At 38.8% G+C, this 24,987-nt stretch overlaps 1 protein-coding gene across 1 annotated transcript in view; it reads right to left on the minus strand.

Moving 5' to 3' along the window:
* The window catches only part of gpc6a (glypican 6a), a 166,758-nt gene extending 145,199 nt beyond the window's left edge, over positions 1-21,559 (minus strand). Inside the window, exon 1 of the mRNA XM_078257227.1 lies at positions 21,400-21,559. Within this exon, the coding sequence (XP_078113353.1) occupies positions 21,400-21,559 (160 nt within the window). The remainder of the gene's footprint in view (positions 1-21,399) is intronic.
* Between the last annotated feature and the right edge of the window lie 3,428 nt (positions 21,560-24,987).

The following is a 24,987-nucleotide window of genomic DNA, read 5'->3' on the forward strand; positions in this document are numbered from 1 at the left end:
AACCTTTGCACAATTGCTAAAAACAACTTTTGGGTTTTACGTGTTCTCTCTTTCAGCCTTTCAAACAGGCAAAGGATGAAAGGGACAGTGTAAAGTTTTAACTGAGTGGGCAGCAGAGATACAGTACATACTGTATGTAAGCCTGGGGTGACAACACTGACCGAAGTATAATATATATTAATATATATTAAAGCTGATACATGTGTCACATCAGGCTCTTCATATAAAGAAAAACCTGCTTCCATTTAGATGTAAAACAACAGAGCTGTATCTTAAACATTAGGGCTGGCACATCCACCCACATTCATGAATCATTACGCTTCTAACCTGATCACAAATTCAGTGATCAGCACACACAGACAGGCATATACACACATTCATTATACATTATTCACTCACAGGTTTATCTATGACTTATGAGCAAATAGTTATGCAATCACTGTGGGGAAAAAAGCGTGGATAAAAGTCTTCAATCGTGTCTTTAACCCAGTCCAGCTTGCAAATGTTACACTCTGTCCTTGCAGCTGCCTCATGTCAGAAGGCACGGTGGCACATGTTTTACTTTCAGAACGAGCTGATCAGAGATTTAAATGTATGTAATTACAGAAGGCAAGATAATTAAGGAAAAATGCTAATCTTCTTTGGGGATTTTACAGTGAAATGTTCTGGCATTAGCTCATATGTTTACTAACCAAAAGGAAGTGAGGCATAAGAAATATTATGCGGCTTACAAATGCAATCACACATTAGTTGTTTTGTTTAGTTGTTTGATGCGCAGATGTGTTTGGCTCCTCTGGATCACAATCTTCATGGACTGCGAAACATGATTGAAGCGTAGCATTGTAATTAGGTGAAATTGCTGACTACAGATTCAGAGAATGCTCACATAGGCCGGCTCAATGCTGATGAATGGTTGGAGAGAAAACAACAAGGCAATGCCCATTTGACACATGCAATCAGCTACAAAGACGCCAAGAGGGCTCCTTTCACAGAAGAAAGTTCCCCAACCCATTATGAATGTTACTATAACATTACTATGTGTGACACGTTTCTTTAACCACAGACATTCTGATCTGTTAAATTACAGGGATAGTCAGGAATATATAGGTCATTAGGAGGAAATGGATGGACCTGGAGGTATGATCATGCAGAGATTAAAGAAGAACTAACATCATATTGTATGCTTTATTCCACAGTTGCTTTGTATTTGGCCTCAGTTCCTCTTGGCTTCTGTTCCCTTGGTGTTAAAGAAGCATGTGCTCCGCATGTTTGAGGTTTCATCCGCAGGCAGATGCTGCAGTCATCTCTAATGGGCAGGCATAAAAGATGGCACATTTCTTATCCTTTTTCTTCTCATAGTGGTTCAATAAAAATAAATGCCTCAGATGTACTAGAGTGGGGGGCTGCAACTGAGGTTTTTTCTGCCGATTCAAAATTAAGACAAATTAGCCATTCCTCACTACAAATACAAAGACTGTTCTTCACAGCATACTACCAGCAACCTTTTATTTCATTAATGAGAACTAACTCTAGACGGGCATATGAGTAGCTGCTTTAATAATGCTGTTTTTTGCAAATATCACAAAATTTTAAATGATGTAGTACCTAAGTAATTTGAGCTAGACACATTCTATATTTTAACAAATTATTAGTAGCCATATCTGCTGTAGGTAAGACAATGTGCTGAGTTGATAAAAATTAATCAACAAGCAGCTTCCTCTTTTGCTAGGATTCAAACACGACTACAACGATGGCTTTACTCCAAACCTTAACCATCTATAACCTAAAAAGAAGTGCTTCATTAGTGGAGCCTGGCGGCTTCATGCACCATGACAGAATTAGCTGCAGCCAGGGACTGTTTAGGTTCACAATTGTCTTATCACTCCGGGCACTCCATGTTTATCTGCATTTACAAAGAAAAATCACAATTAAAAAAAGCCTAGTTTTTGCTTTATCAGTGTCTGCGTAAGTCCGGTAAAAGACTGTCCTCTTCGATACAAGCAGATGGCTTCTAAAAAAAAATGGATGTATAGTCTTTGATTTAAGTGAGCATACACTGGATTTTGTGACTGAAGTTGTGAATACGTACAACACCTTTCTGAAATCCTAGGCCGAGATAAAATAAGTTTAATTTATATGGCACCTTTTAAGATCCATGAAAGTAAAACTAATGGTCTATTGGGTTAGTGAACTAGATAAATTAACTCAGCATTCATGATTCTTATAGTAGGTTTCAACTATCACAGAAGGAAAAAAGGCATTTTCTTTTCTTTTCATACAGTAACACAAGATAATGCTAGTAGAGATAGTGGGTCCATAAAGTAGAATTTAAAGTAAAAAGTCTTCTGCCAGAGCAAAAATCTTATGCATTATTACGTATTGCAAATTAGCAGGTGGTTGAGAGGACTGAATGGCATGATGGGATGTTTACCAAACGTGGGCCATGTTGCAGAGGCAACAAATGACAAGAACAAAGGGGAAAAGAAATGGGTTTTTTCGAGGACTCAAAATGGCTCAATTCAAAGCAAGTACACGTTTACATTTTTAAGTAAATTAGATAGTGGGCAGCTGTACACATGGACATACAACCCTGATATGTTTGCTCAATAACTGTTCTGCTTGGTCATCTGCTGTATGGCCATCAGCAGGTGGGTCTGTGTATTGTGTCGTTACGCTACAAGCTGTGGGACCTCAATAGTCACAGAGTGGGTGAGTTATATACTCCGATTGGTCTCAGTCACTTTTCCGACTCATGATAAAGCTTTAAAGGGAAGGTTGAGCACAAGGCTTAAAAGCTGAGTTCTTTAGGCTTCCACTTCAACACAATGAGTAACAATTTAATGCAATAATTAAAATAAAAAAAGGGTGTAAACCTATCTCACTCATACTGCTGCACTTTAACAGAGAGAAGCTTTTCTCTGGAAGTTAAGAAAAATCTTAGAGTCATATCATACTCATTTATTTTAATTAAACAAAGTTTCAATTTTGTTGTTTCATTAACAGAATACCAATATATATGGTTCCTTTCCTTTCAGCAGAATAACAATCGCCACAGGGAATGATTGAAATAGGGCAGGAGCCCCCAGGCTAGACGTCTTTTTTTGTGCAACAACAAACTGAGACTTTAGAAATGGCCACAAGCTTACACTCCATGAAATCAAGTTTACTTTCATTAATATAATATCATATATATATATATATATATATATATATATATATATAGATTGCATATCTCTTACTAGGTAAGTAGGACCAAGTTTTATGGTGGAAATTCCACTTTTACAGTACCGTGTGTTCTCCCCCCGATTTTTATCAAATGATGCATTTCTTCAGATAACAATGCAAGAAATTATTTTCTTCCGATGTCGGATTTTGGGTGGGAGGGGTGCTTTCTCCAACCATTTCTATCTCTTTTTTCATTCTTCACACAACTACTTCTGTCACTTTTTAACAACCAAGTGAAACACTATGAATGCCTTCAAGGAGAGACTGTCTGAAAATGTTAGCCGATGTAGCCCATATTTAAACAATATCTCCCCCCTCTCTATGATGTCCTGCTTTTCACGCCAAATAGTCAAGTGTGACCTTTTGATTTCCAAAGTGTTCAGACAACACTTCTTACAAACTTGCTCTTATCGACCCCGGCGCTAAATATGTTCTGCTCCACTGTGCCACTGCAGTAATGGTCCACCATCAAAAGATACATACAGTTTGACTACTTCAAAATCTTCTACTTGGGAGATTAAAATGCTAAAGAGACTTGTTTCAATTGTGTCCCTCATAACTACAAAACATATGTTGCAGGGAAATGTGAAAGCTCCAGAATATTTCAGGGCAGCTGTGGGAAAAAAGTGGGTTCAATGCCCATGGAGGGTCTGATGCCAGACAGTGTGATTAACTCCCAAAAGGATTCATTAGTCTACCTGGCCAAAGGGCAAACTGCATATGCGGCATGCCATCTGGTATATCCCTTGACCACTCTTGCCAGCATTTATAAAGTGAGGACATTCTTGCCAGAGCTTTGTGCCAAACAAGCCAACAGATCATGAAGTCAAGAGAGAAAAATGCATTACTCACCCATGCTGACAATTCATAAAAAGGTGAAGTGATCAGGTAAATGAAATTAATTTCTGTGGTGTGGCAGCATCTATTGTACTCTGAGCTGGTGAGTTTTATTCCAAGTTTGTCCCCCTGAAAACAGTCTAGTATAAAAAGCCAAAAAGAGTGAAGTGTAGCGTATACAGTAGGTACTATGCAAGTCACCCACATTTTGACTGAAATCAGGATTTGTTTTTATCTGGTTCCAGGATATTTTAGGCTGCTGCCCGTTAGTGAGCATTTCACACGAAAGCAGAGCCAAGCTCAATAACAGGGAAGCAACATATTGAATGAATCACGTTTATTATCATTGATCTACCACCAAATTCCAGCTCCAGTTTCATTCAGCACTGCCTCTGGGATATTGCCCCTTCTCTGCTCTAGTCCGGCTGCCACAGAGACTTATTGCCTTCAAATGAAGGCAGAGGCTTGCCGAAGCAGGTCCATACTCTTGACATTTCAATTCATTCAATTGAGTTTACTTGAGCCAGGTCTCCTGCAATAGCCATAATTCTGTTTATTTGTAACTCAGTTTCCCAGTGTTTAGCATTGATTCTGTTCAGAATTCATCACTTGCTTTGCTATGCAGATTTCCATACCCACAGGTATACTACTATTGAGTGTACACACACAATGGATTATCCAACAGTCAAACCCAGAAAGACATTTAAGGGCCTTCTTTCAACATAATAATCCAAATGTATTTTTTATTTCTTTGAAGATCTGTGACTAAGGAATTATTGTACAACATTTTATACTTAAATGGGCACTTCTTTACTTTGTTTGCTGCTGGTCTGCTGATTTTGTATCTTCAGCTTTGAAGTTTTGTCAGTGGAAATGCCCACGTAAAAAATATTATTATTACTATTATTATTATTATTATTATTATTATTATTATTATTATTATTATTGCTTTAAAAACATTGAAGAATTGAAACAGATATGTCTTACTTTTCTGGAGCCACATAGGGATCATCGACTGAATCAATGTGATAATTGTGATGATTTTGTGGCACTAGTTGGGAGATATCAAACTATCCTACTTGTGATTTTGCATATTTAATGAAGGGGTGGGTGATGTAATGATTTGTTTCATGATACATACTGTATGAGACACATTTGACATACATGAGATACAAAGTTCTCAAACCGTTTTGGGATACCTTTTATACCACAAATCATGGTAATTATACCTTACATATCTCTCGGTGCATTGGGCCATTGTGGGCAACGTTGCAAATCAATGAGCGAGGACTTCTCTATGGTTATTTTTTAATCAATCTTTTTTTAGTCAGGTATTTAATTCACGCAATTAGCAAAAGCAGACAATCCTGTCTGATTATTTTATCGCTTAGGAGCTACTAAATTGCAGAAAACTTGTATTATAATATATATAAATATTGTGAAATAAAATGACATATGCCTTGATTAAAGATTGTATCAATATCACCCACCCCGTAAAGATTAATGTGAATCACTTATTTTCAAGTTGGCAGTTTGTATTTATGTAAATGACTTTAGATATGTTTTGTTAAATGTAATGCCTTGCACCACTTCCCATAATCTCATGGATATACCCACATGAATAAGACATAAATGTACACTTATTATATATTAGTATTATAACATTTCCAAATCTTAATATTAATCTTGAATTAATCTATATTGTTACGACAAAGTCTATGGCAATAAATTCCAGGTTAAAGAAAACTGGACTTTGCAGAAGAGGGGCAAAGTTAAAGTTACTTTCTTTCTTTGGACTAAATGCTTTAGCCAGGTTTAGCACACTGGACAGTAAAAGCTAAAAGGCTGGCTGAGCCTCAGCTCCCTGTGAAAGGCTGACACCTCTATCTTTGAGATCTATTGACTCAGGTACAGAATAGGCCCCTCACACATTTAGGCCATGACTGTCCTTTTATTTGGGCTGCGGCACATTTAAAACAGCCCTTTATTCATCTGACATGACCTAGATTAAAGGGCAATAGGGAGCAAAATCGCACAAAAAGAATTACAGTTTGTTGAAAGATGGAAGACTGTATGAATACTCTGTAATGTTATATGAAAAGGGAAAAAATAGCTATGAGCAAAAGGCAAACTGAGCAGGTACTCTTGTCAGCTTAAATTCTCTAGATGATATGTTCTGTTTAAAGGTTAACTTTTAAAATCAGCATAATGAAGGATTCCTGCAATCAAAGGCATTCTGGAAGTATTGGGACAGCTTCTTCCTCTAAGCACATCTAAATTTCATTTCATTTTTAAAATGCAAAGGAAAAGTAGGCTACCAACTGTCAGATGATTCTCTGGGTACGTTTTACTTTCGATGATGAAATACATCAATCACCTCTTACAATCCATTCTACTATGAAAAAACAAATGTTAAGAAATTAAAAAAATACAGACCATTAATGACTGATTTATAACCCCACAACAAAATGACTGCATATCAATAACAGAGCTCATTTAGAAATGACTGGAGTAGAGCTGCAACTAACGGCTATCTTGATAATCGATTAATCTGTTGATTATTACTTAGATTCATTGATTATTAATCAGATGAAAAAAGCCACATTTTAATATTTTCAGCATTTTATAAAAGCTATTCCTTGTCTTACAATGCTCTTTTAAACATTTGCACGGAGAATAAAAGGGAAATGTAACATTATAGTAAGTGATATAGACCATTTCCAAGTTCAAAGCCAACATTCTAAATGTAGTCTAGATGGACACTTTTGAGGGAAAAATATAAACTTTCAATAAGAAAAAACAGGAGCATTGCCATGAATATAGTTTTTAAAAAACAGTTACCAGGATGGTATGAGCCGGTTTAAGAGTGAGCTGATTGAACTGTGTTTTTATTGAACATTTGCTAGTTTCAGCTTCTCAAATGTGATTATGCATCTTTTCTTTGTCATGTATGATTGCGAAGTGAATATATTTGGGGTTTGGACTGTTGGTTAGATTAAACAAGCCATTTGAAGATTTCACACTGGGCTCTGGAAAATTATAATTTACTTCTTCCTGCCATTTTATGACAAAAACAACACGAAATAAAGGAAAATAGAAAAATAATAAAAAAAATAATCCTGTAGTTGCAGCCCTGGTATTAATCACTTCACTCATGACATGAGTAGGAAGAATTCTAGAGAACATTTCTTGTATTCGGAATTAAACCACAATCAGTACTTCAAAAACCCTAAATAGGATGCCTTCTATAGTCTATTAAACATAGGAACATGGTTAATGATAATCAATTGTTATGATGAAATAACCCATGAACAAATGAATGATTAAGAGGTTTTACAAGTACGTTTTCACATGGTTTCTTAGGTGTTATTACTTGTCAACTGAAATCAGTGAATTGGAAGTAAACTCAATTACTGTGTTAAATCACATCTGTCTGCATGTTGAAGTTGGAAAAATGCATCAAGCTCGATTGATCTCACCACTGCTCTGCCATCTGGATCTCCTCTCCATCAACCAAATCACCCACTTTCAACTATTTCCACTGAGGCTTGGGACCCAAATTGAATATGTCCAAACAAGATGACACAGATAATTACCTCAATCGCCCCAGCCATATGTTACCACACTTGGAGGCTGCTAAAAGATGTTCTCACTTTGAAATAACTTCCAGAGTTGGAACATTGCAGGACAGTAATGGATAGATAAATATACTGTTCACAGTGTGGCGTGAAGTAGGGAAGTAAAGCTTAATGCCCTGAATAAAATCAAGCTCATAATTTTAGGGTGCGCTTGCCAATCTGATGTCAACTCTGTCCTTTTGTTAGTCTAATGAGCAGCCTGTGTGCTTGAAACATGACAGCAGTAGGTGCAAATAAACATACTTTGCGCGTATAAGACAATGTGAAGACTGTTTTGTTTACAATTATCAACACTAGCTTCCATCAATGTAAACTGACAGCATGGCAGGTAGATAATAAGAAACATATTTATATAGAAAGTAAAAAATACAGTGGCTTTGTTTGGGATAAAATCCATCGTTTTGTCCTGCAAACATCCTGTTGCTGATTTTTCCCGAAAGATGATCCGAAGATCCATTTTGCACAATGACAGGATTGCACTAGCCAGGTTCTGTACTAAAAAAAACAGTTGAACTAAATGAGAAGTTGTTATTGAGTTGGAAATATGAAAAGGCAATATCTCAAACTCTAGGCAAATGGCCATGGACCTCAGAACATGATTTCCAGATGTGGGAAAAGAAAAGCTTATTCTAAATACCACGGGGATACCACACCTCACAATAAGTAGAAAATAGTATTTTTCCAAAATAATAAATAACAGTAGGCTAGTGGCATGGACATCAACATTGCAGGAACGTCTGCAGAATTACTGTACATATGGGAGTCATACTGTAAGTAAGACAAGCCTTCTGCTGCGTTTCCATCCGCTGGGATGGACGGTAGATATGGGAAAGATTCAAATGTTTACCAATTAAAAGCATTCACGTCATCGGACAAATGCAAAACGGTTGTATGATTTCAGTGTTAGTCATGTAAGGCTAACAAATGCTGTGTATTATCAACATAATACTATATGCCTTACATACAGTAATTACCCAGAATGGCAAACTTTGTCTGATGTGAAGCGTCAGTGTTTGTTTGGTTTTCGGGCACTATGTGCTAGTGCCAAATCGAAGATATAAGAGATTTAGATTTATTTAAAGTAAAAGAAAAACTGATATTTACGTTTTTTACGGAGATAGCAGAAGGGGATGAGATTGTCTGACATGGATGCCGGGCTTTAAACCCACACTATACAGCCGGTAAGCCAAACTTACCTCCAATAACATATCTTAACTCTTAACATATCTCCAATATGACATAATTGCAGAATTCACCTTAGGGTTTGAATCAAACCCAAAGTTGACACAAGCAATATTGCTAACCAAAATAACATATTCTGATTGAAAAAAAGTACCTTTGAGCCATATTTCAAGACAAGACTAAATCACATCCCAAGCAATGAATATCAAGTTTTCTGTTATTGTAGTCAGGCAATTTCAAAGACTCTGATCAGCACCCACACCCAATTTTCCAACAGAATTTACACAACAGTCAGAGGTGAACCCTGTATGTGAAAATAAGAACATAATAGCATATACATTTTCAAACCACACCCATGAGAGGAGGTGTTACATTCAGCCTCATAAGGCGTTTCTGAATTATAGGAATCCCTGGCTGGTTAGACCTGATGTTTATCCTCTTTGTACCCATAGGTTAATTTTTTGTGTGTAAATCAGGACATGTAAATGTTTTTACATGTCCTATCTGTTTTGTCCTAGTGTGAAGGACTTGAAATATGAGAAATAACATTTGTGTATGAAATATCTTCACACCGTCTTTGCAAAATAAAAATAAACGTTAAAAAGTTTGTAAATCATGTCATCATGGCCATGTGCATCACAGTCATATCAAACTGTCAAATTCAGGGAGAAAAATAGATATTTTGTAAATACTGGACCAGCTTGACTAAAGCATATATCTTCCTCTTCATTATTATTTAACTGTACAGAAAATTATGTTTCTTCTTCCTGAAGTATTTATTTGACTAACTAAACATGCTTTTCCTCAATCAAAGCTTGATTTAAACATGAGGTCAATTAGGTATTCAAATCATATATCTCTGAATATTGTGTTAAATAAAACCTAATAATGGCTCCACTTGAAATTGCCGACCACGATCCTGCTTCTACTGTCGTTATTCAATTAATAGTCAACCCACTTTACCATGATTTAAAAATCTAATGTTTTTCTTAAGGACATACATTACTGTAGATGAGGAGAACTCAAAGCTCCAACATGTCATCAAAGTAAGCAACACCTCAAACCAACAGAGCTGCACCTGTCGTTTAGGATGACAACTAGTGCTGGCAAAGAAATTAACACAAATCTTTTCAACTGGCGCTATTTCAAGTTCTGTATGCACTGGGTCTAAACTGATACGTACTGCTTCCAGTATGGGCACAGCCTCACAATCTGACTCCGACATCAACAAAAGTTGTCACCTTCCCCTTCTTGTTTAGCTTTCACATATTACCAGATTAACTGCCAGTCATATGTTGTAAGTCGTATTTACAACAGTACTACGTATTTACTCAAGTACATGGTTTAGCTTTCTTTAAGCTACTGAAATCGTCTCACAATATACAGCTGTGTTGGTGGAGTTTTGTTTACTAGTAAGTAGAATCAACACAAGTAATACAGCAAGAAAGGCACAGTAAAACATTGTCAATCATCACTCAGCAAAGAGGGGACCAAGATTTAAAATTTCTGTCATGCTAAGTTTGCATGTAAAATTCTCGAAGGTGATTAATTATTGATGTCTCTAAAATGAACTGTGTATTTTTGTATATGAAGTGTATTTCAGTTTATCACACTTGCTTAATATTTGAGGCTAGGAGAGAAGAGGAGGAGACATATGGTGAGGTTAAAGCCTTGCACTCGTGCTCTGGATTCATCATGCTAACTAGTGCATGACTCAGTCCTAAACACAACAGCTGGTGGTCTGAAGAGCCCGAGGTAGAGCCCCAGGGTGCGAGATGACCAGCCCACTCATTTACCGGCAGCTTACACAGGGGACAGGAAACAGCGGGGTTCTGGTAGCAGGAGACGAGGCTGGCTTCTTTTCAGATTCTAGAAGCCTCCAGGAGCCAAAGAACAAGCCAAGAAGCATCACAATGGCAGATGTTTCATTTGACACATGACGAAATCCGAGGGCCCAAAAGATGTAAACACTGGACACAGGCCCAATAGCCCACCCATTTCAATAACCCTTTCCAAAATGCTTGCACCTCCTTTCCAACAGGCCTTAAATTGATAACACTAGAACTATGAAGGAGGGAGATATTCTTTCTCAAGCCTCATCAACATTCTTAGAACGACTTAAAACTGGTCCTCTCCTGACATTAAGGTTACATGAGCTTGTCACATTTGTCATGACGGCGAGGCTCCCTGGAGATGCACTATGTGGCCCCATTCAAGTGAGCCAAGATGTCTTTTCCTGCAAGACTGTCATCAGTTATAAGGATAGGTAATTTAAAGGAACTGCTGGTTCACCCCCACAGTTCTTCTTTAGTTCCAGATTAATTCCGATGTCATTCTGAAGCACTTTGCAAGTGCTACGTCCAACATGCTTCATTAAAAGCCAATTTGATAAGAAAAATGCAAAATACATCCAATTATACAGAACTATTAAAAAGAGACTGTAATAAAATGGTGTACAAATTGTTCAAGAAAACAGTTTTTTAGCAGTGGCTAAAGAAGCTATTTTAATTCTTTTTATATCTCAATTTCAAAACCTTTTTGCCTTCTTCTCACTCATGGAGTTGTTAAATGTGCATTTTAGCATATTTGCAGGAATCAATCATCAATTGTCAAAATACATTAATATCAGTATAAGTTGGGCTCTCACAGATCACTGAGTAAAAAGAAACACAGGGCCTAAACCGGAGTAAAAAAGGACATGAAGCAACATGGGGTGAATAGGGCAGACCTCTGACACATGCAGGAGTGTCATTATATCCCCCACGACATTTAACTGCAAAGTCTATTATTTAATGTTATAATTAAAGCCCACAAATGTGACCCGAGGTTAAGATCAGCCCTCTAGATTTTTGCATTAAGATAAAGATAATACCAATCTCTAATTAGTCTCTCCACCTCAAAGCAGCAAACGAGATCACACTAAACTGGGTCATGAACTCATGTAATCAGTATAAATTTCCTAATTTATAACTAGACAACATCCTTTCCTTGCATGTATTGCCTGGCTAACAACTGCTGCTCTTTAAAAACACGATTTACTTCCAATCTGTGTTGCAAGGTCGGCACTGTGGTTTTCTATTGTCTTGTTACTTGGGGAGCAATTATCATCTATTCACTTGAGAGATGCAGTCATGCAGTTGGAACTCTATTGTTACGCCCACTGCAACGCTGCTGTCATGAAATTCTTAAACTTAGTATATAGTATAGTACATAGTTTACTGATTGCACAATTTAGGGAAACATCGTACTGAGCTGCCACAGAATATTAGGGTGAAATGTTTTTCCTGTTGTCCTTGCTGCAAATGTAATGGTGATCAAGTGCATATGACTTATACTGTAGCTGATTTATTAGAAATGAGAGAAACCGGAGTAACACACAACTTTACACAGACAGCTTACTGAGAGCACAAAGCTCTTCATTTTCACTGAATATCTCCTGAACTGAACCCTCACTAAACCTCCACTATTGCAGGGCAAAATATAGCACTAATGCACCCACACAGCATTAGAGCCAGAAATGTCTCAATCTACTGACTGAGTATGTTACATGCACACTGTATTCCAATTAAGATCCTTATTCCAGTTATGAAAATAGTCTGGTTAGGCCATATACTGTGCAAATAACTATCCCATTCCCATTTCCCATTTACACTCAAGCAATCATAAACAGCAGTTTAAGCATTCAAAATTGCATTCAAATCTAGAGCCCCACACATACAATGTGTAACTATGGTTCTATGAATCCTGGGTGACCACCAGAGAAGATTTGTAGTGACCAGATTTCTACCGTCTCTGGCGGTCAAAAGAATAAAACAGAACTTTCCACTCAGCCTTTAGCTGATTTTACTTTCTAGGTAGAGCGCTACCCAGATTGGAGAGAAGAGGAGAAAATGAACTGATTTTCTCTAGAAAAAAGGAAAACTTTGAACTGGAACCAGAATCAGTTGAGATTATAATTAATGTACTTGCTCAAAAAGGTTTATATAGTGTTAAAGCAATAGTGCGTAGTTTCTGCGCACTGAGGAATTCTAAGTAATGACAACAAAACTATTGGTGCATCCACATGATACAAGCCTTCCGTGATGGCGCATCACTCCCACCCGTCCTCCACACAGTTGCTAGTAGCCACGGAGGACATGGAGGAGTAAAAAAAACGTGATGGACTCTTCAGAAGAGATAATTATGTTCACTCGATTTTCTGCGTGCTAACGACACCGGACGACACCAGTTTCTGAACACAGCCATACTGAGAAATACAGAGAGAGTTGTGTGGAGCTGATAGTCTAAATTACCGGAACGTTGTAACGGACGTTCATTAATATAAAAAGGTTACGCACTAAAGCTCTTTACTACTCTTTACTAAATAAGCCACCACATCACTTTACATAACGGTTGGCCTTGTTTTTCAATTCCTACTGGTAAAAAGAAAGTTATGTGTTTCAGTATCCAAATATTCAATTTTCTGCTTCAACTACACAGTGAAAAAATTATAACTATATTTAGAATCCTGAATGATGTTCACTGGCCTTAAAGTTAGCCATTGATGTACTGCTGTGGCTTTGTTTTTACTAAAAAATGTCTGCATGTTGGAGCATCTGCACTATTGATTTTGATACATCAAAAGCCCCCCGTAGTCTCAGTGAAACCACCTCAGAGGCCTTTCAGGGGTAGAGACTGTCTCATGTTGATGTTTCATCAACACAACAACAGTGTCATTGTCAAAATTGTAACGGCAATGCCATCATCGTTGTCTGCATCCGTTGACAGCGTCTGATGTTTCCATGACAATTTTGGAATGCATGTTTATCTGTGCTTAATGCTTGTTTACTTCCAAGTCTCTGAGGGGTGGCTTATTTAGCAAATCACCTCAGTCATGTGTACTAGTCTGTGTCTGAAAAACAAAAACAAAAGGTCCCCAGTGTAAAATGTATTTGCATCCTTGACACCTCGATATGACATACCCATGTGGGTATTCCCAAAAGCACTGTGTGGCACTCATCCCTCTGAGCCTTATCATTGGTGTCAAGCTTGGGACTTCTATTCAGAGACTGCCTTCCAGAGGCAAAAAGGTCTCTGTGGGAAAAAAGAAAGGCCATAGCAATAAACAGAACGCCTTGGTTCTCTAACATACATAATAAATAATGGTAGGAAAATCACACCCTCTTGGCTAGAGGGTGAAAATAGAAGTCATTAGCGTTGTCTGTGTAGTGAACAGTATGTTTTATATGGCTTTAGATCAATCCTAAGGGTCTCCCCTACATATGGCGCTTTTCCATTACATGGTACCTGCTCGACTCACTTTGACTCTACTCGCCTTTTTTGGTTTTCCGTTATGGAAAAAAGTCCCTAGTACCTGCCAACAGGTACTTTTTTTAGTATCACCCCCGTCGTGGTTCCAAGCGAGCTGAGGCGATACCAAAAGGTGACGTGAAAACCTGCAGACTACTGATTGGTCAGAGAGAATCATCACTAATCACTGCATCATCATTGCTAGTGACAGACGGGGGTGTCCTGAACAAACGCGCCATTTTTAAATAGTTAGCCAGCGGTGGGTTTTTTTGCTGCCTCCAGCTTATTTTGAAACAAAATTTGTCTCTTGGCTGTGGCAACAGCCACATGCCGAGAATCAAAAACAACACACCTTTGACGTTCTGTGTGTGTGTCGTGTTAGGTCATGGCAGTTTCCTGTGGTGTCGCAATGAATACCAGCCACGCTCGCCTCACGCATGAGGTGGTACTAAATCTGCAATGGAAAAAGGAGGACGGGGCACCACGGCCAAGTCGAGTCGAGCTGGGTAGAGCTGGTACTACCAGTAGGTAAGCGTCATTAGATAGCAGTAGGAAGGCCACCCTGTTATCATTAATACCCACCCACTATTCTCACACGTCAACAAAGATGTGACAAAGTGACCTCCACTAACCTCTACAAAATTCCTGGACCACCCTCACCAACTAACAGAGAAATCCCAGGGGGAACACTTTTCCCAGTGGAGGAATACCACATGTGACTTTTCCTTCTGTTACCTCCTGCGGCAGTTTTTCTTTCACCAATGTATTAACGAGACGAGCAAAGTTGAATGTTTTTTCTCTTTTTGTAGAAACAAGTATAAAAAGGCAGCATGTAGCGATTCTTCTGTTCAACACAAACAGCGAGTCGGATCACTAATCCCTCAAACTCAGATGGATTACATCCTACCTGACTCCCTCCTTGTATCCCTCACAGAGTTACCGCTCAAGTCATGATTTCAACACACGGTTAGTCAAGGATGCTCTGCATGCCTATATGCTCTCTTTTACAGAGCAAGACTGTTAATTTATTGCTTATTTTCTGTGCTCTCACTTCTAATCCCTCAGCATACAATCACATCCATCCATAGACTTCTTGCTGTTATTTTCTAGTTCCTCTCAAGGCTTGAGAGGGTAGTGATCCTTAATCCCACCCTCCATTACTGATTTAGGCCAGCAGTTGATTGAAAACTGAAAAAAGTGCTATCGCAGTCTCCTACGCTAGCCGGAGGCTTTTCACACTACTCAGAAAACACCATACATGGTGCTGAGAAAGGCTGCCAGGAAGCTTGCAGACCATATGCATTTTAGGCTTGAATGCCTGCAGAGGGTTGACGCATTCTTCACGTCATGACAACTGTCAGATATTCTCTATTTGCCAAATCTGACAAAAGGTAGAAAAGCACAGCTGGATGATTCACATTGAAACTCATTTGGATGTTCTATGCACACAATCTGTCTCGCCCAATGAAAAACAAAACACCTTTGTCATTTCCTCCCACAATAGAGGTGCAAAGCAAAATAAAGTGAGGCTAAACTGCCACACACACACACACACACACACACACACACACACACACACACACACACACACACACACAGCCTAATCTCCCTCACATCTCATTAACTGTTCTCTCTGAAGATGTATACAGACTGGCAAGAGACTTATTTCCAATTTGGCAGACCCAACAGCATCTTAATGGGCTTTGGAAAAAAATGCCCTACAGAATTTTTTATATGGATATTTGCTAGGCAAGGGCTTTTAGAGTGGTATTCCCACACTTTCACTAAAGGTCTTATGTCATTCCATTATTTAGTAATTATACATCTGGCTGTGAACACATCTAAAATTATCTTCACATTTATTTTAAATAGGCTACCTGCCTTGCATATAAGGGAAAATAAAATTTGATCTGTGCAACAGACTATTGATTACATTCTTTGTGACAATGTGCAGAAATGTGACACCAAAGTATTAACCATAGACTATCACCACATTTTCCGTGCTATATTGTGTCATTAAAAAATCCTGACGGATACCTGCTGATTCTTGCAATGGATTCTTGAGGGAACACGGCAATAATAAGTTGTGCTTACAGCTTTCATTATGACTATATTGTATCATCTCCTTGAATCATTTGTAATTTCAACCAATTACATCTGAGGCCCTAAAACATTCATCAAATACAGAACTACATGGGCTTAAACCTGCTTTAAAAAAAACATACGAATACAACATTGTGTTGTTTTGTCTGGCCATAAGAATCTTAAATTTAGATGTTAAGTGTTGTAAGATGGTTTATTTCAGTAGCTACAGTGATGTCTGTCAAAAAAGCTCAAATATTGACAATATTAAATGTGCCGCATACAGAAGGTTCACACAGGTCCTGACATTCATTTAAGTACAAACAACTGCAACACATATCACAGTGATAAGCAGAAAGAGTTGCAGCTTCAGGAATTCACAAGAGGGAAAAATATGCTGGATTTTGTAACAGTTAATAACTGTTCTGTTAAAGAGACGTCACATAATATTCTTTAAAATTGCTACCAATGAACCCCAAAGGTAATTGTTATTCTTTAGAAAGGAAATATACAGTAAGAGTCGCTCACTGCATTAATAAGAACTGCAGCACATCAAGGGATTTTGTTTCAAAGCCGAAGCAAAGAGCTATGTCCACCCATGAGAATCCCGACCGCTCTGTGTAAGTAGATGTTGATATTAACAGCAAAGCCTCGGAGCAAGAGCTCCCTGGCAGGGCCTGACTGAAGCATTCAGGAGAAGTTGTGTTTATGAACAAAGGGCTGACAATCAAGCGGCATTGTGTGCACAACAATATAACTAACTTCTGACAAAGGCACACAGGGGTGATCTTCACAAGCTGTATTGTTGGCTGACTGCTGTGTAAAACACCAGGCAGGCGATGGTTCATTGACAACACGGACACGAGAGTGGAGGAATCATAAGCTCGACCTTGTGGAGTTTAACGAAGCTGTCCACCAGCCAGTTATAGATATTTTTCAGTAGTGTGTTTCAGCACCACCACTCTATCCTACCAACCTCCTCTTTGCAAAGAATACTGGCACTCTTCAGAGAGACATCTAACTGTAAGAAAAAGTCTTATGCCAGTAAGATTTTTCTCACTGGCCTCTACCTCCCACCACTACCGTACTGTAAGCCAACTGAGGCACTCAAAAGTCCTTAGGCAAAAAGAGAAAGTAGCACTTTTTAATCAATGAAGTGGGTAGTATGGTTGACCTCTAACCGGGTCCGCCAACTGAGCAATTACATTATGTCTGCATCGGTGCTAAAGAGTTATCTCAATCCCAGAATACAACTATGGATGACGACAATTTGCCAAACACAGCAACCAGTATGACAGAAGTGTTATACTGCTGAGCGTAGAGCTGGGCAATATATCGATATTATATTGATATCGTGATATGAGACTAGATATCGTCTTAGATTTTGGATATCGTAATATGGCACAAGTGTTGTCTTTTCCTGGTTTTAACGGCTGCATTACAGTAAAGTGATGTCATTTTCTGAACTTACCAGGCTGTTGTAACTGTTCTATTATTTGCCTTTACCCACTTAGTCATTATATCTACATTACTGATGATTATTTATCAAAAATCTCATTGTGTAAATATTTTGTGAAAGCACCAATAGTCAACACTACAATATCGTTGCGTTATCGATATAAAAGGTATTTGGTCAAAAATATCGTGATATTTGATTTACTCCATATCGCCCAGCCCTAGCTGAGCGTGCATTACGTAAATACGTAAATCTGAGGCAACACTAATGTTTCTGCTTTCAATTGCTGTAACAATTGTAATTGTGAGAAATTATTATTAGCCCAGCCACTGCGTCCCTGAAAAAACAACAACATATATTCTAATCTTTTGGGTAGTTCTACATGGAATAGAAAGCATTGCAAAATATATTTTCCCACAAGAACTTTATAGATTTTGATTAAAAAAAAAGAGCAAAAGCCACAAAAATATGACCTTGCCTCCTGTTGTAATCTTTGAAACATCGATTTGGGGTTTCTGATGGTTTACCAGGTTCTTTATGTTCTGGATAAGTTTTATGACTCTGGAGCCCAAGAGACCCATTCAAACACGGCTGTAATATTTCAATAATGGACGGCCTGCAGAATTTAGATAGTAGCTGTGTAAATGTGCTTATTCAAAAGGGTCTGACCAAAATGCAAAAAAAAGAAACTTCTATTCAGAATGCCACCAACAACCTACACATTTAAGTCTTATGAAATTTTTATTTAATTAAAGTTAAAGTGTGGCTTCAATTATTAGCCTATTGTATTTCCATATGCAAAAAAACACATCTGTGTTTGTCACCTCTTAAATAATGTAGCTCAGCTTGTCAGTGGCTGTCAAAAATAATTAGCTTATGCAAATGTGAGCTTACAACCTGAGGTAGCCACCTCTGCATAAGTATTACACCTGTGTGTTTAGTATCTAGAGGCATAGCATGACATGGCAAACGATGGAGGGATGAGCGCTAACGCTGCACATGCAGCCACACATTTGTATTAGCATAGCTTATTAGGGGTAATTGACTGCTTTCTACTATCCCATCTCCTGAGGCCTATATCTAACGTCTATTTTCTGTATGCAAAGGTTATTTGGAGACAACAAAATCCAATTACACACAGTGTACTGGCTGTATATGAATTGTAATTGGGATTTGATCACAGCTCCATAAAACATCTTGATCTATAATGTGGCCAACAGAACTCTGTCTTTTATTTTAACTTGCTGAAGTTCCAAGTAAATGAGAAATGGTACATGACATAAAAGAATAAATACTGAAAACTCTCAGGCTGTTCTCGTGAACTATTCGTGCATAGCTACGAAAAGTAATGCACTGTAATGTGTATGTATGCCATGTATTTATTACCGTAAGCCCCAAAACTCAACATAATCTAAGAAAAGTATGTCCAAGTATTTCCTAATCATTTATAAAACATTATCTGACACGTTCTGCATTCTTGTTGTGGTAAATGGAACCCATCCAGCGCTCCGGGGAGATGGAGGCCAACGAAAACTCTGTAGTCAAATACTGGAAAACTACATGATTTTAACTCCTATAACAACTGTTAAACTAAATAAAAACAGCTGCACAGGTGAAGTCCAAGATTCTGTCTCAGGATACATTCAAAAAATCTAATGGGATTTAATAAATAATCCAAACATAAAGCATTTAATAAAAAATTGAAAAATGAACCATGTTCAGGGTTCAATAATAGATATGTCTGAATGAATCAGCAGACTCTTATTACTATTGTATTCCTTACATATTTAGGGCAAGTTCACATACGTGGATCGACTGCACAAAGCTGCGTTTAATCACAAACCAACACTTTACAACACTGATGACAACAAGGAACAGGGGGCAACATCTGAAGCCACCATCTCTGTCTAGCTTCCTGTGCTTTGTCATATCAGAAACAAATAATGAAACTAAAGCAAAAACAGAGCAGCACTGCATTACTACTTTTAGAAGCTTATCGTGTTTAAGAAAAATACTCTGCACATTAATTATTCTAAATACAGCGTTTGGTCTTTTTATTTCAGAAGACCACTGAAAATTTCTCCTTGAGTTGATGCTGAATATATGTTGCTACCGGAGCAGAATAAGTGTGGGAAAAAGGTTTTCCTTTTTGCTTTTACATATTTACTGCAGCTTCTGATGCAGATTTTCCTGGTAAATACCAAGTTCTGTATTTTCTACAATTCTACAAATTGTCCTATTTTTTCTGCTTTTTAGCGACTCAATAGCACCACATAGATTTATAATTCCTAGATGAAATTGTTTTGGATTTATAAGTAATGTAAGGGATCCCTCACACACACAGACTTACACACACACATGTTCAATCAGTGACAAAACTATCATTTTCCCATCCAGCCCAAACCCTGTTTAAAGCAAATAAGGCGGCTCTATGATCATTACTGCCTGACACTGCCAATTACCAATACAGTATCTCTATTTTGTCTGTAAGAGGCAAAAGAGGGATTAACTGCAGGCCTCTCTGCTTCCACGCTTCCCTCTCATGAAGCTGACTATGTTTACTGACTAATCTCCTTTCCTGCTTTGACCATAAATGTGATTACCACCACACAAGAGATAATAAAACCCCATATCTCTGCTGTACCAAGGCACATGAATTAAAACCTAAGCTGTAGCCTTGAGGAATATCGAAAAGAAGAAGAAAAAAAGAAACCCTCAGCAAAAAGAGTTTTTCATGGTGAGTGCATACAGCCCCCTACTGGTAAACATCATTCACTATTTAACCAAGTACAACACACCAAGCTTCCATGATCTTCTGTTGAATGTGAGCAACAGGTATGCAGCTACTGTACTTTCAAAACATACCTTCTAAGTCAATATTTCACTGTCTCCATTTCACCAGCTCTATTTATTAATGATCTCACATTTGGGCGCAAGTAAATTACATACAGAAGTGTCACATGTGAGTCTTGGGCTATTAGTTCTGGTGATAAATGGGTTATCTATCAATGTATAACTTGTGGGTGAAGTCACCTCTATGAGGAGAGGAACACTTCTCTGTAATGGTCCCAATGCTAAAACAGGTGAAAGGTAACAAGTGGGTTTTACCTGTGACAGTGTAAATCAAGATGTGCTATTACCCATTTCAATTTGGCAAAGAACATGTAAAAGCTAAAACACCTGAAACGTTTAACTATAGGGGGATGGATAGACGGATACTTATTGAGCAGCATGACAGGTGGATCATTTTAGCTGTAGTCTGGATTTTAAATCCAGTGGTTGGTGTCTACTCACTGGAAGATAATGAATGAAATGCAGCTTGCTGTGATTTATCAAGCAATATGGACATAGAGAGAACCATACTGGCCTTTAAACAGCAACAAAAACACATATAGTTCCACTCTACTGCAATCACATGTCTTTGATTTATCAAAATACTTGCAAAAAGCATTATTCAAAAAAAAAGCATAGATTCAATTCAGACAAATGCTTTACCAAAGTCCACCATGGAACGTGGCATGTAGCAAAAAAAGATTTTTGACTCGTTTTGGATATTTTGATAAAAGGGATGACGGGATGTTGGTAACAGGGCGAGTTAAATGCTCAAAGGTTTGAGGGAGATCGGAGATCACTATAGTTCAGGCTGTGTGTGGCGATCACCATCCAATTGTTTCATGATTTGTCAATTACCTGATATTTCCTGATGAGGCACATTGACGAGGCTGAATCCTTTAGCGTTATAAGCTTGCCTAGTCTCGCTGCAGCTCCGCGCTTTGCTTTCACTAGCAGATGACAGGGACAGCACCGACAGAGTACATAAGGCGACTTGCAGTCTCCACATCGCATACATCAGTGAAATCCTTGATAATGTTTCACAGGGAAATACGAGCTCCGTCGGAAAAAAAATCCCGAAAGAGCTGATTAAAAAATGTCTCCAGTGAGCAGGGTGTCAGATGTTCATTAAAACAAAAAGGAAAAAAGGAAAATCACTCCTCACTTTAGATACTGGTACGTCCACCTCATTGCAAAAGCTTCGTCTCTTCCACCTCGAAAAAGAAAAAGACCCTGACGAGTCCGATTGCTCCCAGCTTGGACGAACCCGTTTGAAGAAGACAGTTGCTACCTAGTACTCTCTGTGCAAACAACTTCTCCCGCACACACAGCAGCCCTGTGCTCGTGTCGGTGTGAGGAAAGCAAAATGCAACGGAGACACGCTGTACGGCGAGCAGAGCGCACAAGGGCAGGGCAAAACATGGAGTGGAGTGGCTGCTGCGACTTGAGCTGCTCGCATCCAGGGGCGCGCACTGTCCTCTGCCTTTATGCATCCTTGGTAATGCGCACCACAGCAGCAGCAGCAGCAGCAGCACATTACTGTGTAGACACATGTTGGTGGAGGCGCGGGGACCTGGAGGTAGTGTAGGCGGAGTAAACCTACACATCTAACCGACATATTTATTTTATTTTAGTTCACAAACTCACAAAACAGCCTATGGAAGTAATATGATAAAGGCTATTAAATTAACCTTGAACACCCAGAGGCTTTTTTACGCGCACGCGCACACACACACACACGCACGCGCACACACGCACACACAGTACCACTCGTATATGCTGTTTTATCTCAACCAATTATGTGCAACCTTTCCTATTTTGATATCATTTTTTACTTAAGTTCATTCTAGGTCAAATGTCCTTCCTGCTAATAGCCTCGTTTTGCCTATTGTTGCCTAAATTATTTTGCACAAAACCCCCAATGTTTTTAATTGGGCAGAGGTCTTTGTCGGTCCTATATTTATGAAAATGATTTTATCTAATTTAACTTCCCCAGCCACAACTAATACATTACCTATGTCAGCACAGAACTGGCTCATCACACTTTAACATCAATGTGTGTCATGATTAAAACAAGTAGGCTATCTTAACAAAGATAAAACTTTGTGGGAAGAAGGAGAAGTTGTCTTGTTGAAGAAAATCTAAAAGGACAAGTATCTCATTATCAACATGAGAGATGTTCTCCTGAGAGTATAAAAGTAGACTGCATCTCACAATATAAAGTACAAACACTCCCACAGTGTTTTAGTGGTGTTGGAAGCTACATCTGGCTTGTTAAAATCAAATGTAAAAGTATAATTAGCCATGATTCAGGGTTGTGAAATGTAGAGGGAAAATGTAGCCAGTGCTATAGACTGTAGAAATGGATGAACAAATGCTAAAGAAAGTGATCACATCTTAATTCCTTTAGGGCTAATACATTACGAAATGTTGCTCTAAGCAACATGAGATTCTAATTAGTTCAGTTTGTGGACACTGTAAAGGATGCTGTGACAACGTCAATCAAAATGGCTGATAAGATCTTCAGGATCTATAGAAAGACAGAACTGCCCCAGTGAAAAAGAGTAATTCTTTGCATCTCATTTCAAGTACTTTGACATTTTTGCCCTAGACAGAGTGAGAGAAAGAGACAGGGTGATGCAACAAAGGTGCCCTGAAGATGTTGCAATTGTACATTGGTTAGCGTCTTATACCCCTACACCACCAGAGCATCCCAGTATCTCACTAGGACTATAAAATATATGGCATCATAAGTACTTGAGTCTTTAGGTAGATCTAATACTTTTTTCATGCACAAGGTACCTAAATTGTCAGCAGCAAGTGTATTATTCAAGTAATGTGAGTTCAGCTCCATAAAGTTCCTTCACCAAATGCAGCCAAAGGCTAAAACTAATTAGGGGGCGCTATACTGTAGAGCCGGGTACAGAGCACCGCAAGCTGGTGGTGGTTTCGTCTGAGATTACGGTTAAATTTAGGCAAGAAAAAGTGAGCGCTATGCAGCGATGAAAGTTAAGTTTAGGCAACAAAACGACTAGTTAAGTTTAGGAAAAAGACCGTGGTTTGGATTGAAACACTCCCAAGGAACACGCATTTCCTGGGTGAAAGTCTTTTGTTTTCCCCGGGAAGCGAACCCCACTCCCTGGCTTGAAAATCCTGTTTTAACGCCCACACATCCACCCCGACCATCTCCTTATGCAGCCAGCTGCGTTGTTATACAGTAGCAGTCAATAGCCGCTTTCCGACCGGAGGGATTTTTGCAGTTCCTAGAACATAAAATTCCTAGAACCCTTTTTTTCTCGTGTTCCGACTGGACCAATTTGGGGATTTTTAAGTTCCTCTGGCCGCAGTTCCTGTAACTCTTTCAGCTCCTACTTCAGGGCAGGGTCTTTTCGCTGTTCCCTTTTCAACATAGGAACCTAGGTGAATGAGGGTCGGGTTTCTGGTACAGACAGACCAACAACGGGACAATTTTAACAATTTTCGCCATCTTATTCATCACGAATGAACTGTTTAGATATCGAATATAGGCAGTCTTGTGAAAATTGATGCCGAATTGACAATTTGCTTCAAAGTTTTTCGGAGTTGAGAAGCTCCATGAAATGAGGCGACAGCCAGCAAGCGCCTGCCCCGGCCGCTAGCTCGTTGCTCTGCCATGACTGGCTCAGAGACCTCGCTGTGAGCTGGAGGTCTCTCAGACCAGTCTCGTAAATAAGAGGCTTTTATTTCGCCGTTGACGGTTCGTTTGTTTAAATATCACAACACATGTCCATCATAAGATTAATGGGAACCTGTGGTTAACTGTCTTTTCAGAGTAAAACTCCACAAGCATGCCCTGCGGGTGGCCGGCCGTCACACACACACACACACACACACACACACACACACACACACACACACACACACACGCACACACACACACACACACACACGTCCACAGCGCAGCAGGCAGAGGCAGTGGAGAGAGAGATACGTTTCTCTTCGGGAGACTTGTTTAAATTATGACAAATATGCTATATACATTAGATTTAGTATTTAGTTAATACTTTTTTTGGTGTATTTGTTTTCTGATTTTAACGCTATAAAGACCGTTGCCGTGCTTGCATCATTCCCTACCAGTCCCTATGGCCACTTGGCCAGTGCGAATGCAATTGGAAAAAACGGTTTTGGGGGAGAGTAGTTAGTAGAACTGCTTAGAAGTGGACTTTTCCTATAACTACGTTCCTGTAACTACTTGGTCGGAAAGCGGCTAATAGCTGCTTTCCATCCGGAGGGATTTTTGCAGTTCCTAGAACATAACGTTCCTAGAACCCTTTTTTTCTCGTGTTCTGACTGGACCAATTTGGGGATTATTAAGTTCCTCTGGCCACAGTTCCTGTAACTCTTTCAGCTCCTACTTCAGGACAGGGTCTTTTCTCCTTCCCACATAGTGGTGGTTAGATGGCTGTG

Source organism: Sander vitreus, chromosome 1 (genome assembly GCF_031162955.1).
Source record: "Sander vitreus isolate 19-12246 chromosome 1, sanVit1, whole genome shotgun sequence".
Classification (NCBI taxonomy): domain Eukaryota; kingdom Metazoa; phylum Chordata; class Actinopteri; order Perciformes; family Percidae; genus Sander; species Sander vitreus.